This window comes from Lissotriton helveticus, chromosome 11 (genome assembly GCF_964261635.1).
Source record: "Lissotriton helveticus chromosome 11, aLisHel1.1, whole genome shotgun sequence".
In the NCBI taxonomy this organism is placed as follows: domain Eukaryota; kingdom Metazoa; phylum Chordata; class Amphibia; order Caudata; family Salamandridae; genus Lissotriton; species Lissotriton helveticus.
Window position 1 is genome coordinate 1,107,994,881 of NC_136072.1, and position 16,107 is coordinate 1,108,010,987.

At 42.2% G+C, this 16,107-nt stretch overlaps 1 protein-coding gene across 1 annotated transcript in view; it reads right to left on the reverse strand.

Annotated features, from left to right (window-relative positions):
* The window catches only part of DDX51 (DEAD-box helicase 51), a 151,691-nt gene that overhangs the window by 70,414 nt on the left and 65,170 nt on the right, over window positions 1–16,107 (reverse strand). Inside the window, exon 7 of the mRNA XM_078667806.1 lies at window positions 3,279–3,387. Within this exon, the coding sequence (XP_078523932.1) occupies window positions 3,279–3,387 (109 nt within the window). The remainder of the gene's footprint in view (window positions 1–3,278; window positions 3,388–16,107) is intronic.

A 16,107-nucleotide genomic window follows, 5' to 3' on the forward strand; every position in this document is an offset into this window, starting at 1 on the left:
CTTAAGGGCTTACCTGCGTGTGGGTCCCTAGATTCGTCGTAGGACAAGATTCAATTCAAGACACCACTTCTTCGAATGTCTGGGCACTCTGGGCTTCGCTCTGGGCTTCAAGGCTGCTACTAGAAAGACTCCTGCTGCTCCTGGTACTGTCACCCTGCTCGTCTGCTGCAACGCCCGTGCCTGTGCTCCATACAGGAACCTTCCAAGGCCTGTGGGCATCTAAGACACCTCAAGGAATAGCCCTTGAAGTGAAGGAGTCACTTCCCTGCATCTGCAGGCACCGCAACTAAGCTGACCAGACTGCTGATCCAGGGCTTCCACGGACTCTCGAAAGGCTCAGCAACACGGGTGGTGGTTCTCCACATTCCTTGAGGCCTGCCCTGTCCTCTCACCAAGTTTGAGGCCAATATCCCTCGTCGGAGCCGCAGAAACCAAACCCTTGCGCACCCCGGTGACTTGCAGTTGCAAAGGCCACAGGGGTTCTTCAGGGTCAATAGGGAAGGGTCCTTCTTTAAAATCGCAACTGCAACTTACCCATTGACTTGTATTGAGCCCGCGGTCGTGTTCCCACTCTGCACAAGGCCTCCGCTGGGTTTCTGGTTACTTACTTTGTAGAAGTGGGTCCCCGGCACTTCTACGTCTTATGAGTATAGTCTTGACTTGAGTCGTAGTTGCATACCACTATTTTAGTATATGGTTTGGTCTCCCCCTGGCAACCACTGTGTATTCATGCTAATTACCTGTTTCTATTCAAAAGTATTGTGTGCATTGGGTATATCTCCGGCTAGGAGATATCTGTATGTGTTAGTGAGTGTCTTATAATGAATGCATATTTTTATAAACACACTTTTTTAATTAATCTATACGTATAAGATTATGTTCTGGTGAAACAAGCTGCTTTGCAGTCCTTCTGGATTAAGCCAGAGGGATGCTCCCTGCAACTACCACTTAGAGAGCTTTCTAAGGTTGTCTAAGACCACTAAAATCACCTAAAGGTGATCTGGATTAGTGCAGGGTGCCCACTTACATAAGTGTGCACCAAATACTGAGCCAGCTTCTCACAATGTGCACACACACACGCACTGAGATAATCTTAAGGAAACAGGAACTCTTTTACATTCAAGTCCGTCATCCATTGAGCAAATAACTAACAGAACCAAAGTTCCAAAAAACTCAGGAAGTACAGGGTTAAAATCTTGTGCAAGACACCCCCTCGCCTACAAATGGGCTTTTTAGCAAGACTGTTTTAAGAGCATATTAAGGATCCCATATTTCAATATTTATTATGCATGCAAGTACATTTTTTAAATATTTGTTTTAAAATATTTTTTTATTCAGCATTTAGGCCGACTAGATTTTTGGTACAAAAAAGCAGGACTCTATTACCAGCACGTTTGACTTAAAAAACGTATATTGACAAATGGACGAAGTCACTTCTAGAAATGGATAATGGTAAGGGTTTGCAAGGAGTAGTGGGAGTTTTTATTGTTCACATTAAGAGAGCTTTCTTTTTAGGGTTAAGGTAAGGGTCGGAATAAGAGGTTGCAAGGGACTTTTAAGGTTCAGGCTTGTGTTGGATTATGAGGATGCAGGGAACAGTAAGTTTTTTTTTGTACAAATGACCTGTGGAGGATGGAATATGAAACGCATTTTTCTCTCGCTGTCTAGAATGCCGCTTGGAAATCCTAAATGGAAAACCATTCTGTCTGACAGGGACAGGAGTCAATTAAAAAGCTGGGCAGAAAGTGGGCGGAGCTTTATACCCATATCCTGAATACAAAAGACACACAATTGATGGACGGAATGCAGAACAAATCAAAACATTCTCCCCCAGTCAAGAGATCTGGGTTAAATCCATCATTATTTTGCTCACCAGGCCACCCCAGTTTAGACCTGGCCGTATGCAAATCAATCTTGACCCTGTGCTTCATGGGAATAGTTCAGCCAGAACTGCCAAGCCAGGACCTCCCTGGACCGGAAACAAGCATCCTAGAACCTTTTTCGGGGTTTCACCCCTCATCAGCCACGATAGCTTGAATCCAGTGGCACAGTGAACCCAGGACCTACTTCTGGGCGTGCCCAGCACTTAGGGCGAGAAAGCAAAAGACACACAATTGATGGACGGAATGCAGAACAAATCAAAACATCCTCCCTAGTCAAGAGATCTGGGTTAAATCCGGGACCCGTGTCTGGCCATACCCGGCGCACTTAGGGCGAGAATACAGCATGTCTCTAAGGCAGCGCAAGCACTGCCTAGGCGAGAGCTAAAAAAATGAATTTGACACTATATAAAACTGTACTTACATGCATAATGAAATAAGGGATCCTGCAAAGGCTCTGAAAAAAGTGAATCTGTAGGCGAAGGGTGTCTTGCACAAGATTGTAACCCTTTTACTTCCTGACTGCTGGAACTTTGGTTCTGTTAGTTATCTGCTAAATGGATGACAGACTTGAATGAAAAAGAGTTCCTGTTCATGTTTCCGTAAGATTATCTCGATGCACGTGCACATAATTTAAAATAATCGGATTTCTAGCTCTAAAATGACCACACCAGGTCCTTTGTGCCAAGGAACCAGCACTGGTCCTTGAGAGTGAGATGTGGTCAAAAGTCATTGATCACAACAGAATCAATAGACAGTGGTATTGTCTGTAGTTAAGGACTACTGGCATTGTGGAACTGGAAGAGGACTGACATCCTAAAATATCATCAGTCTGTAACTTGCAGAAAAAAACAACAAACATAACTGTCTTTTGTATGCTACATCATTAAAAGAAAGCTCAGAAATGCTGCTGGATATGCTGAAAATCTGGAATGATTTGCTTGCTCATCATTGTGCAACTCTGCATTAAACACCAGATATCTTAGGGCGACAGGCAGGCAGAGGTCAGAATTAGCTTGTATTATGTTGTGACTAAAAGGGAACGCTCTGGCATGGAAGAGCCTTCGCACTGACATGGGTACTCCTGCACCTCACTCGGATTGCATTTGTTCGTACCCCCTTGGTGGCTATAACTGGACCTTTATTTATCAGAATGTTCTGCGTTTCAGACTATAGACCTGTTTTAATGAGTAGCAAATGTTTTTGCACTTCAGTGAGAAAATCTCAACTGCTAGAACTGGTTAAAAAAAGGCACAGCATTAAACATGCTTGGCTGTTGAGAACTGCCACCCTTCGTAATTTAGGCAGAGGATGTTCTAGATTTCTGCACAAATATCTTCCTCAAACATGAAGCACGTTGTCAGGCTGTTGGCCATCATAGACGACTCCATCACTCACCAGGAAACGCAGCTGCTTCAGACTGAACCCCGGCGTCTGCTCTATATGGTCCACAAGACGCCCAGGAGTGGCCACAATAATGTCTGCCAAACTGCGGTAACCCATAATTCTGGAGGAAAAGAGAATACAGATAAGAGGGGATAGCATGTTTAAACATAATCTCTGAAAAATACAATAGATAGCAGGTAAGTAAAAATAGAACACAAGGGCGTTGCTGTGGGCTATTGCTACCTTGATAATTAGCAAGATACGGCCCAAGAAAGCTGGCTGCTATAGTTTAGGACTCCACTACCGAATGCTCTAATGTCACCCTAGGTGGTGACAGCGCTTCTCAAGTCCTATCTGGGGGCCTATTTCTTTTTACTTTTATCTTCAAATTTACCTATTTTGTAGTCATATATCACAAACTCTGCACAAGGGCTTTGTAGTGCTTTGCCTGAGCACCAGATTACATTACACAAGGGGCAACTATTTTTTTGGCATGGGGAGATTAAGTGATTTGCTCAGAATCGCAGGATGTTGAGCCAACATCAGGTTTCAAACCTGGTTCCTCAGTCCCGAAGTCGGCAGCTCTGGCCATCTCCTACCTAAATCCCCATTACAACCTCTTTACCACTGCTCTGGTCTTTGAAGCTACCTACAAAAGGCATGTGCAGCAAACAATAATGCAATAAATGAGCAAACAAATTATTAAAATGGCTTCGCTGCTCCCTGACAACAATGGAGTCGAATATCAGCCGCATTTTTAGCCACAGTTGACAGAAGGTTCAGGACAGTGACTTCCACAGAAACCACATGAAGCAGACATAAAATGTTTGAGGGTCACGTCCTTCTCTGCCATAGTTAATGCAGTAGGACACTTAAGTAAATATTTGTAAGCTGTAGGGTCACGTGGCCCATTGGGAAATTGTTGTCTCCACTAACTTACCATGAGCACGCTGCAGCTTGCTTGCTGCTTTGCGCACATTACATTTTTTTTAAAATAACTTCCATGGCAGTTTTCACATGAGAAATAATTTCTGTGCTTACTTTCTGCAGCTTCCTGGAATATAGTCTGAACATTGTGAGCAAGTTCGATAAACAATGCCCCTTGTTATTTTGTTCTGGTCAGGCCTTAGCACCTAGATAAAACATACAGATGCAGCTACTGTTTGGGACAACGTACTTTGGAATTATGGGGGTACACGAATAGGTAACACACACTTGGAGAGGGAGCTTTCCAGGGAGAAGAGCAAGACAGAACCTGTGATGTTGATCTACCATCTATAGGCTGAAGTATGGGGTCTGCTCACAAAGCCCAGAGATCTTCTAATATATAACAATACTGCTTCTTAAGAAGGGGAGGGAGGTTAGGTTCTACTGTCTTTCCGTAATGACATCTCCCTTTATGATTTATGGACTTGCTGATATGCTGACAGTATTTGTATTATGCATTTCCTGCTTGTTGTGGCACGTATACTGCATGTTAGGGCATGTTAGTTTAAATAAATATTTTAAACTGTTTCGTGTTTCTGTCAGATCTTATTGTGGACAAGTACAAGAGTGAGAGTGAAAGGGTGTGGGGTGTGTCTTGTTACTGCAATTCCAGAGAGATCTGGGAGTGTTGTGTTCTGGGGTGTCTAATCATTTGTTTCTCTGTGAGTGGGTAGCACAGCAAGTGAGACACTATAGCTAGTCTGTCCTGGGCTCTTGGGTACTAAGGTGGTAGGATGACTCAGTCCCGATACACGAAGGACCTATAATCCTGCGCATAGTTCTGTGTTTGTGCAGAATCCCTGCAACAGTAGGCAGCAGCAGGAAGTGAAATGGGTTTGAGTACGAAGAGAGCCGACTGGAGCAACGTAATCTACTTCTAGAGTATACCACCTATCCTAGAAACTGTACCTGCGATAGCAATTCCTTTACAGTTGCTCAGTAAAGAAGGTATACAAGTGGCAAATCTATTATTGTCACAGATACAACTAGCCAACTGAAATACATAGTGTCCCCTGAACAAAACTCCCTCCACATCACCCATGGCCAGGCAGTTCATACAATTTTAGAAAATAAATAATGCAGAGCTCAAACTAATGGTTATGACATTTGAGTCACTCTGCTGGGCAATACAAGGCCAGAAAAATCCAAGGTACCCTGTTACTGCAACATTTCAAAGACCCTTGACAAAAACAGCCCCACTGAAACGGATCCAAACGAAACCAAGGACAAGAATGGATCTAACTTGGGTTTGCCAATCTGAAGCGACTTGGCAGGAAATTAGCATGGGCGGTGTGTGCATTACACACCTGTTTAAAGAAAAAGTGTCCCTCCATAGTAAAAATATTAATAAGCCCCTAACAAGTCACATGTGATCTTAAAAATACATCAATCAAGAGACCAACACAGAAACTCCACAAAAAACCTCCTGTAAATACATAATTTTGAGGATCTGCACCGGTTGTTCAACTCTAGTCGTCAGTCTTGTTTATAAAATTAAAGCGCCAAAGCAAAAATTGACTCTAGAAGATCCTTTTCTTAAGTGAGGCCAAGGAAAATGGCGTGTGATAGTGAGCAGTACCAAGACTGAACTTTAAATGGCCCACAACACTGTCTCTATTCCAGCATCCATATGAAAGCTGAGACACGTACGCACAGCATTTTCAATTCTCATGCCAAGTCAAACTGATTACTTTTTTAGCCATGGGAAGTCCTAAATTTGGTAGGAAAGTTACTTACAGGCAAATCTACTCTAAATTTACATGCCAAAACTACTCCAGCTTGTTACAGTGGGATTCCCAGTGTAATGTTATATACATAATGGTTAAAGATTCATGCCTTTAATAAAACTGTGTTACACTTTTCTGCTGCATGTTTTAGTACGTATTGCAGCCAAAGAGGTAGTTAAACCTAGAACTGCACACCAGCCTAGTGGAAAGGTTACTAAAATTATTTAAGGGAAGAGGGATAGTTGCATAGGACTACAGATAAAATATATCAATGCATTAGAACAGTAGTTACAGGTAAGTAACCTTCTTCACAGGCATTGGTCTTTCATAGATGAACATGGCTGAATTAAGACTAGCAAACACTACAAAAACTTTTTTTTTAAAAAAGCCTAGGAAGGCAAAAATTAGGCTCACCTTGCAATACTGAACCCTACACCTTAGAAGTGTCTATTCCACAACGGACTCCTTCTTTTACTGGATAACCAGCAGAAGCGCTATGTAACTAAGTAGCAAGTCCAATACGCTGCTGCTTTTCAGCTATTGTGCAATGTTCTGCCACTCTATAGTGAGGTTTGCACTACGAAATTGAGAAAAGTTACTCTTTGAGAAAGCAGGCATTGCGTCTTCTCAAGAAAGAATCTGATGCAGCGTAAAGGAATACCTTTCTTCTTGGAAAATTTGCAGACTTGTTTAAAAGGTTGATGGAAACGAAGAGCTGGATGGCTATTCCAAAAGTCAGTCTTCTAAAAGCTGGACAAGATGCATGGTTTTGGATCCACCCTGTGAAATGTTCCTTGAGTCATGAAAATGGATTAGATCTGGGAAAGCAAAAACATCTACTGGTCCGTAGAGGGGGAAATCTATCAGCACTTTGGGAGTGAAGTTGGGTTTAGTCTTCATCAGCACTTTGGGAGTGAAGTTGGGTTTAGTCTTCAAAAGGAACCTTATCCTTATAGGAATGAAGAAAGAGTTCTTTAATTGAAGACACCCACCTGTTAGGCTGACATGGGAGATAACAAAGGAGTTCAACAGTGTGACAATCAAAGTTCGCTTTATGGTATGGTTCAAATGGAAGAGTCTTACGTTTCTAATTAACTGTTATCAGTTGCCTCTGGACAGCTGGCTCTTTGGAAGGTGGAAATGTTAAGGAGAACCCTTGCAGACATCATTTGATTCAAGATTGAGCATGTGGCTTCCAGCTCTGATCTGTACCTTGAAATATTTGCAACAAGCACTAGACTAAAGGATGATTGAGTTCAAATATATAAAAGGTTTTCCCCTGGGGTATTCTTATCGGCCGGAAATGTTGCAGAGAAACACTGGTTGTTACAGTAGTTCCCAACCGAATAACAACTGGAGCTGCAATTTGGAAGTAACAAAAAGGTATGGGCCTCTACACTCCCTAGAGAAGGTCGACTGACTCCAGGATAGTGATTGACATCAAGTTACCATAGCTGACCCGGCTTCCATAATTTGTGGGATGGGAAATTCTTTGGTATCGCTGGAAAAATTAGCTGTCAATGTTTACACTGATACATGTGGGGGGAGGGAAATTGTGGCTCTGTCCCCAACACTTTGTAATTATGTAAATTGTGATGTCTGCAAGGATTTAGATAGAACAGAACTACTCTCCCTAGCTGGAACTAAGAATGAAGTTTATAATGTGTCAAGAGATGCATTACCCATTGTTGCACCTATGGCTGCAACTGTCGTAGGTTTCCCTGTTGTAGATACACACCTAGGGACAAGCTTAAGACAGGCAGAGCGGGAACAGGCAATAAAATCCCAAACAGAATTAGCTCAAGGGATGGTGAGAGTAATTTCCTGGAATATTTCTGGGCTCCTATCTAAGGTTACCAACCAGGTATGGGTTGAATTTATAAGGTACTTCGATATTCTTTGCCTTCAGGAAACTTGGCTGTTGACCGAATTGCATACAGATGGTCTAAAAGAGCTTCCATACACCAGCACGGCGATCAGCTCATGGTAGGAATAAAGGGGGGATTTGCGTCTATATTTCAAACATGCTAAGGGTCATGAAGAATAAAAATTTTAAGTCATCTACCTATTACCAAATAGTTAATATTGATTTTTCTAAACAAATTGTGGTAGTGGTTATTAATTTCTACAACAATCTAGACAAGGGAAACTTTATTAGTGTTCTAAAAAATCTCAATGAGGACATGAGCAATTTATCTGCAACTACAGGGAAGGACTTAATTACAATCTGGGGAGGGGACTTCAATTTTGGAATTTGTTCGCAGGCGCATTGTGGGTTACGGGACAATGATGGAGATTATAACACCTTCTACACAGAAATAAGGGTCGAGGCAAAGAAATAATGCACCTGCTTTCACCTGTGGCTTGAAAGTAATGGGGATGGTGCTTGAGAATCCAAGGAACACAACCCTTTCTGTTCCTTCAAGGGCAAAGCCCAAAAATTGCAATCAATGATAAGGAATCAGCACCCATCCAATAGTGTTTTCTTGTACAATTTCAAAGGTCCATAACATATGCCAAAGTATATAGTCTTGTAAAAATAAGTCCGGATTTCAGTGAAATTTGCTTTTTCCAAAGTTCTTTATTGTGAAAATACAAGTAAGGAAAAAATCCAAGATCACAAATGGATTTTCTTCTTAGCCGACGCGTTTCGTCTCACACATTGAGACTTCTTCAGGGCTCAAATATTTGGTGATAGTCAACAGTCAATACACCTTGATAGTATTTCTTAAATGCGGCAAGATAAACTAAGTTCTTTATATCGTGATGAAAAATTCACAAACTTGTAACTCATGCAGGTTCAGTTACCCCTGTCTCTAGTCTGTTTAGGCCTGTATTGCTGTTTTTTCGTGCTTGGTCTTGTTATACAGAGAAAGGCATGGTGGCCAGCTCAGCTGCCTTTCTCTGTATAACAAGACCAAGCACGAAAAAACAGCAATACAGGCCTAAACAGACTAGAGACAGGGGTAACTGAACCTGCATGAGTTACAAGTTTGTGAATTTTTCATCACGATATAAAGAACTTAGTTTATCTTGCCGCATTTAAGAAATACTATCAAGGTGTATTGACTGTTGACTATCACCAAATATTTGAGCCCTGAAGAAGTCTCAATGTGTGAGACGAAACGCGTCGGCTAAGAAGAAAATCCATTTGTGATCTTGGATTTTTTCCTTACTTGTATTTTCACAATAAAGAACTTTGGAAAAAGCAAATTTCACTGAAATCCGGACTTATTTTTACAAGACTATATACTTTGGCATATGTTATGGACCTTTGAAATTGTACAAGAAAACACTATTGGATGGGTGCTGATTCCTTATCGTTGATTGAGATTATAACACCTATGCACCCCACTTTGTTCACTCCGATAGGGGCGAAAGTTATAATGAGGTTATGGTCGCTCATGACCTCGGTTTTGCAAATAGGCTTTGTTCCCCACCAGTAGAGTTTGATTCCACGTTTATTGGCAGAGGCCTTAGCTCTACGATAGATTTCATCATAATTCCAAACCGGTACGAAACCTGGATCAACAAATGTATTATTCACCCTAATGGGTTAAGCGGTCACCTCCTGCTGAGCATTAAGATTACTCTTCCTTTTAAAAGTACAGTTTCGGTGGTTGAAAGCTTGGTATGGACACAAGATAGCGTGATGGATCATCAAAATGGATACTCACTGAGATGGGGTGAAAGAGATCCAGAGGTTCTGAATCTAAAGATTATATCCAAGGCACAAGGTCACATTCTAGAGTGCCTACGCGAAAGGATCGCGTATAAGGACATATTCTCAGATTGTATTGGTGATACAAGAAAAGCTGAGCAGTCCCCCATAAGGTGTCACCCAATAATAAGAACGGTTGGTTTGAACCTTGGTAAAACATGTACCAAGGCTTATTCTGCATTAAAGGCTGCTTTAAATAAAACAGACAGGGATTATGAGGAAATCAGGGGATATAGGAAGGCATATAATTGTGCCAGGAACAAATGAAAGAAGGAAATTAAAGAGCAGGCTTGGCAGAATCTCTACAAAGCCTCTCTTCGCAGGGATTGCTCTTATTTCTGGCAGGCAGTAAAGGAACCATTCTTTGCTAATAAAGAGGGAGCTAGAGTGGAGGTTTCAATTAGTGATAACTTCTGGGCAGACTTTTTCTCCCAGGTATATGGTAAAGAGGGTAAAAACGCTGTCATTTCACAAGACCTATTAACAGCGGACATTGTTACCCCCTTTCTCCCAATTGATATTCACCTCACTCATGGTGAAGTTTTGACGGCCATAAATGAGAGCAAAGGTAGAAAGGCCCCAGCCCCTGACGGGACTTAGATTGATATGTATAAATTCACAACGGAAGTTTGGTCTCCATTGCTAACCCGGGCGCTTGCAGCTTGTTGTGCTGAGGGCTTTATTAAAACGTGGTCGGAGTCCGTTATTATACCAATTTTTTAAAAAGGGGATAGGGATAACCCCGCTTGTTACCGGCCTATATCACTCCTAGACTCATTCATAAAAGTTGCGGGAAGGGTTATCCTCAATAGACTCCAACAGTGGGCCGAGGACAATAATATCTTAAGCCCTGTACAATATGGTTTTAGGGAGGGTAGGGGAACGGTTGAACACGTTTTAAACTTTACTTTATTACAGGTGAAATACATTAATGCAAAAGAGGGGAAATTATTTGTGGTTTTCGTTGATCTTACCGCAGCTTTTGATTGTGTTGTCCATAACAGGTTATGGCAAATTTTGAAGGGCCTTAAGGTAGAGTCCTCCCTGGTGTTATTCTTGAGGCAATTATAAGCAGGAGCCACAGCCAGGGTGAGGTATGGCCTAAAGGGAGAATGTACCAAGTCGTTCCGCGTGGAGAGGTGTGTTAGAGAAGGTTGCGTACTGGCCCCGTTCCTCTTCAAATTATACACCAACGCCTTGGAGGAGGAACTGGTGGCCAGGGCAAGAGATCCTCGAAAAGTTAACACAAACACATTGTCTCCCTTCTCTACGTGGACGACGCAGTATTGATGTCAAGAACCCAACTTGGTTTACAAAGGGCCCTCACAACCTACATTAACTTCATGGATAACAGGGGTTTGAAGCTTAATGTCAAGAAGACCTTTGTAATGTCCTGTAGCAAGGGAAGGAATAAACAGTGTAACCTAATAGTAGAAAACTGTAAAATTGAATCTACTAAAAAAAATTCTTATTTAGGCATCCTATTAGAGGACACGGGATCATGGACTTCTGCAATTAAGAATAGGACCCTCCTTTTTAAGCGATCAACTGCAGCTGTGATACTATTCGCGAAGAAAATGGGTAAAAGTCCCCCGGGGATCCTGCTAAAAATGTATCAAGCTAAATGTTTAAGCATAGCTACGTATGGGGCGGGAATCTGGGGGTTTTATGATGTTTCCTCTATTCAGGTAATAGAAAATGCTTTAAGATTTATATTAGCTGTCCCTCAAAGTTCGTTGGTTTTTAACTGTAACAGTGAACTAGGGATATCCCACATTGCCGATGTGATTAAAATGCAGCCCATGTTACTTTGGCACAGAGTCTGGACGTCGCCTCATTTGGCGTTAAAAAGAGAAATTATAACAGACTCCTTGGGATTAGAACAGTCTTGAAAAATTCCCTGGTTGAACTATATAAGAAAGCTGTCTAATGATCTAGGGAGATCAGATTTTTATACTAATCCGGTTATAATGTGCACAATATCTAGAAAAGAGCTAAAGGGTTTTTGTTTAAAACACTTCCAGTCTCTAAGAATTGGGCAGGAAATTAATAAAAGTAGAGTGCTCCGACATCAATTGACTTTGGCCTGCAGCTCTATACAACCATACTTCGTATTGTGCCTAGGTGGATACGATAGATATGTCCTGACCGGGTTCAGGTTTAACCGTTTTCATGGTCTAGTATCTTTCCCAGCCACAAACGATTGGTCTAGGCAGCTCTGCCCATGTCCGTGTGATAATCTATCTTAACCAACCACAATGCATTTGATTCTTTTTTGTAAATTTTATGATAACGAGCGTGCAAGATGGATTATCCCTTTTTTAAAGCAAGGAGGCAATGTCGCCCGGCCTTTTTATTCTTACAAATACTGGAAAATGTGTATGTTATTGGAATCATGACCGTTTTTTAAAAATGTATATTAAGAAAAAGGAGAAGCATAAATTTTTAAATGTTTTACTAATTGTAATAATCTGTGATTCATGGGGGCAGCTGTTTTTGTAACTTACTTTTAAAATGATAAAATGTACATATCAATTGTTTTTGGGATTTCTTGCTTTTAAGATTTTATATAGTATTTAAAATCGAATAAAGCATTTTCAGATTCTGAGTTCAAAGTGAGTCAAGAGCAGTAAAGTATTGAAGTACCTGCTGGTGTTTAGAGGGCAGTGGACACAGCCGAATCTCTTCTTTGTTATGCCTTTATGATGGAATTGGTTCTGGCTGCATGCAAAATGTACCTCAGAAGCCAGACAATGAGAAGTGTAACCATGCTGGTTTGTTGCGCAAAACCTAGCCCTTACCTAGTGTCAATAGTGTGGGGGAGATTTATAAATTGTCTGGATACGGACAGTGACTGATGGCTTTGGAGCATGAAACTGTCTTAGACATGGCATGGTTATGTCTTTCTTCCCTAACTTTAGCCAGTAATCTGGTGACAAGGGCAAGATAAGAAAAGAAGCAGAAAGAGGTCTTGCCATCTTGTGAAAAACGCCCTTCCATGCACCTAAAACTATTTTTGCCAATGTCTGCTGTCAAAGCTCTGGAATTTCTGGCTCATGAATGTAGCATTACATATCCAGGGGAGGCAATCCATGCGTGGTAAATACCTTCTGAAGTTGCGGACAGTCCATTACACACTTGCGACATGAATTCACATCTCCTTTCCACGCATGCATGCTAGATGGCACAACAAGCCTGACAGGTGTTATATACCAATTGTTATGTTTTGAAAGGCCCAATTCCACAGTGCTCCAGTGGACTGAGAGAAAGGTTGGTTGCTCCCTTGCAGGAAGATGTTTTAGACGCTAATTGTCCAAGCAGCGCAATATGAAGAGTTTGAAGCACTGGACATGCAGGCAATATGAGCTCAAGCACTTTATAAACTTGCTCTGTGTCAATTTCATACTAAAGGAATGTGGCTGGACTGGGAGTGTGTTGTCTCCCCATAATGAAATTAACCCCTTTACATGCTGATGACGGCCCCCATACGTCATGCACTACGGCGCTCGTGTGCTGGTGACTGCTGGGGGCCGTCATAAACCCGCCCACTCGAGATTCTGCCGCACAGGCGCAGAATCGCAGCAGCATGCAAGGGGTTAAGCTAATTTCTGTGTTTGCCAGCAGGGTGGTGCCCTATTGCACTACCGCTCTTAAGGAATGTCTTTTCAGGCTGTATTTGTTTCATTCACCAGGAATTATCTGGAGTGAAAATCTTTATTCCTCTGAATTTTAGTCTTCCATAACAGGCAACGTCTTAAGACAAAAGCTTCTTGAGGACCATAGCAAAAATGTACAGTACGTTTAAAGGCCACCATTACTTACGAGTGGTTGTCTTTAGTGTCACTCATCTACTTGCTTCTCATTCAGTGATTATTATATTTATTATTTTTCCATTTATAGAGCTCATGGTTACACCGCCGGTGTGTCCCTGCGCCGATAGCAGATTCTCAGATGACAAGAGATAAGTAAGTATGATACAGCTAGCATGTCTTGTGTCTATTCTAATTTACTGGTGGGGAAAAGCCATGTTTTCTATCTTTTCTTAAAAGCAGCTTCACATGGCTCTGTTCTCATATCAACCGGTAATGAGTTCCAGTGTTTTGCAGCTAGGTATCTAACCAATCTGACACCCATTCTGGCCTTCCTCCTTCTAGGTACATTTACTAGTTAATTTCCTTCAGATCTTAGGTTTCTGCTGGATGTGTAGGATGTTATCATGGTTTGTAGGTACCTTGGACCTTTATTTGCCAGGATACGGTGACAAAAGCACATTGCCTTGAAAAATATCCTTTTTTTCCACAGGTAGCCCGTGCAAGTTGGCTAAAGCCTTTTTAGTAGACGATCTTTTAGGGAGATTCAGCACTAGGTGGGCAGCTGCGTTTTGAATTGATTGCAGGTTCATTAGCCTTTTTTGTAGATGCGCCTACGTAAAGAACATTGCCGTAGTCAATCTGAGAAGTGGCCACTGCATGTACTATGGTTTTTCTGGCATTGACTGGTAGCAGGTCAAGGACCTTCCTCATGATTTTCAGCGTTCCGAAGCATTTACCTGTTACTTTTTTGGATTTGACACTCATACGTCTGGTTGGAGTCAAGCGATACTCCAAGGTTTTTGACTTCTGCTTTAGGGGTTGAGAGATGGCCAAGGGTCTCAGGCCACCATGCAGATCTCCAGACAGATGGTGCCACTCCCACTATCAGGGAAGAGGTGTGGCACAGCGGCCAGGGCGACTGACGCCGGACACTGGGGATCACAGTATGATCCCCGGCACCGGTGGCAGGTCAGCCCAGCACCATGTGACTCTGCGCAATAGCTCACTTAATCTTCCCGATGGCCCCCAGCGCCGGGATGCCTACAGGTAGCTGTGCGCTTTACAAATACTGGATTTACATTTTTGCCATTGAATTTTAGGTAGTGATCTGCCATCCATGTAGTTACCTCCTCCATGTATTGGGAGAACTGATGAGCAGAGCGTTCCGGGCTTTGAGATAGTGTGACGATAGGCTAAGTATCGTCAGCATATAATACGATGGACACCATGTGACCTTCCACTATATTGGCGAGGAGGCCCCATATATTGGTTAAACAATGTGGGGCTCAATATTGAGCCCTGAGGGACTCCTTGTAATAGAGGAGATGTTTTAGATGTAAATGTGTCTTGCATGACCTGGAAACCCCTTGACTCCAGGAAGGATCTCATCCATCTTAGGGCCATGCCCTTGACCCAGCATGACTCCAATCTCTGAAGAAGGAGGCCATGGGAGACGGTATCAGTGCTGCACTGAGGTCCAGCAGAATCAGTGCAGCTGTATGTCCTTCGTCCGCCCTTTGTCTTAGGGTTTCTAGGGCCAGGAGCAGAGCGGTTTCAGTGGAATGTGCAGCTCGGAAACTTGATTGTGAGCAGTGCAATAGGACATTATTATTGCTGTGGCCAGTAAGCTGTGTGTTGACTACTACTTCTGCAATTTTCGCAAAAAAAGGTGGGAGCGAAATGGGACGTAGGTTCTCTAGTACCACATGATCTATTTACGTTTTTTTTCCTTAGTGGGTGAACCATGGCCTGCTTCCAGTCATAGGGAACTTCTCCCGATTGGAAGGAGTGGGAAATGAGTTCCAATATGAGTGGCACAATACAATTCTCTCATATAGCAGGATTTCGGGGCATGCTGGGTCCCACGGGGAGCCAAAATGAATTCCATTAGCTAGCTTCCTTATCTCATCTGGCTCCAGCACTTTAAATTCTTCTAAGGTTTCTCCTTTAACTACTGTATCCGTAATACCTTTGGTGCAGATGCCCTGACGTGGTTCCATAGGGAAGGTATCATAGATCTTTGCTACTTTCTCTGCAAAGAAATCGGCGAATCTATTGCAGGACTCCTCAGATGTAGAGGGGGGCTCCGTTAGTCTATCAGCTGACTGTAGGGATTTTAGTATGGTAAACATTTTTTTTCAGGAATTTTTAGCCATTTCAATTTTTCTAGTATAGAAATCACAGTGAGTTTTCTTTAACAGTGTGTAATATATTTTTTGTTCTTGTTTATACTCCCCCTTAATTTTAATACAGTAATTTTTACGTCATCTGTGTTCCAACTGTTTGCACTTTTATTTGGCTTTTATTAAGGTTTCAGTAAACCATGGTGCTGATACCTTCGCCCTCCTGGTATTTTTAGTGTTCCATGGTGCTACTTTATTCAGTGCTTCTGTTATCCAAGTTCCCACTTGTCTGTTGGCTATATTAATATCCTCATCCAATTTGGGCTCATTTTTTAGTAGTGCCCGAGTTAACGAATTCGAATTAAAATTATCCCACTTCCTATTGGTCAATGTCTGTTTAGGTTTACTGACTAGTGGACCCAGGCGCGGAATACGAAAAGGGATTATGTGGTGATCGGACCAGGAGACTGG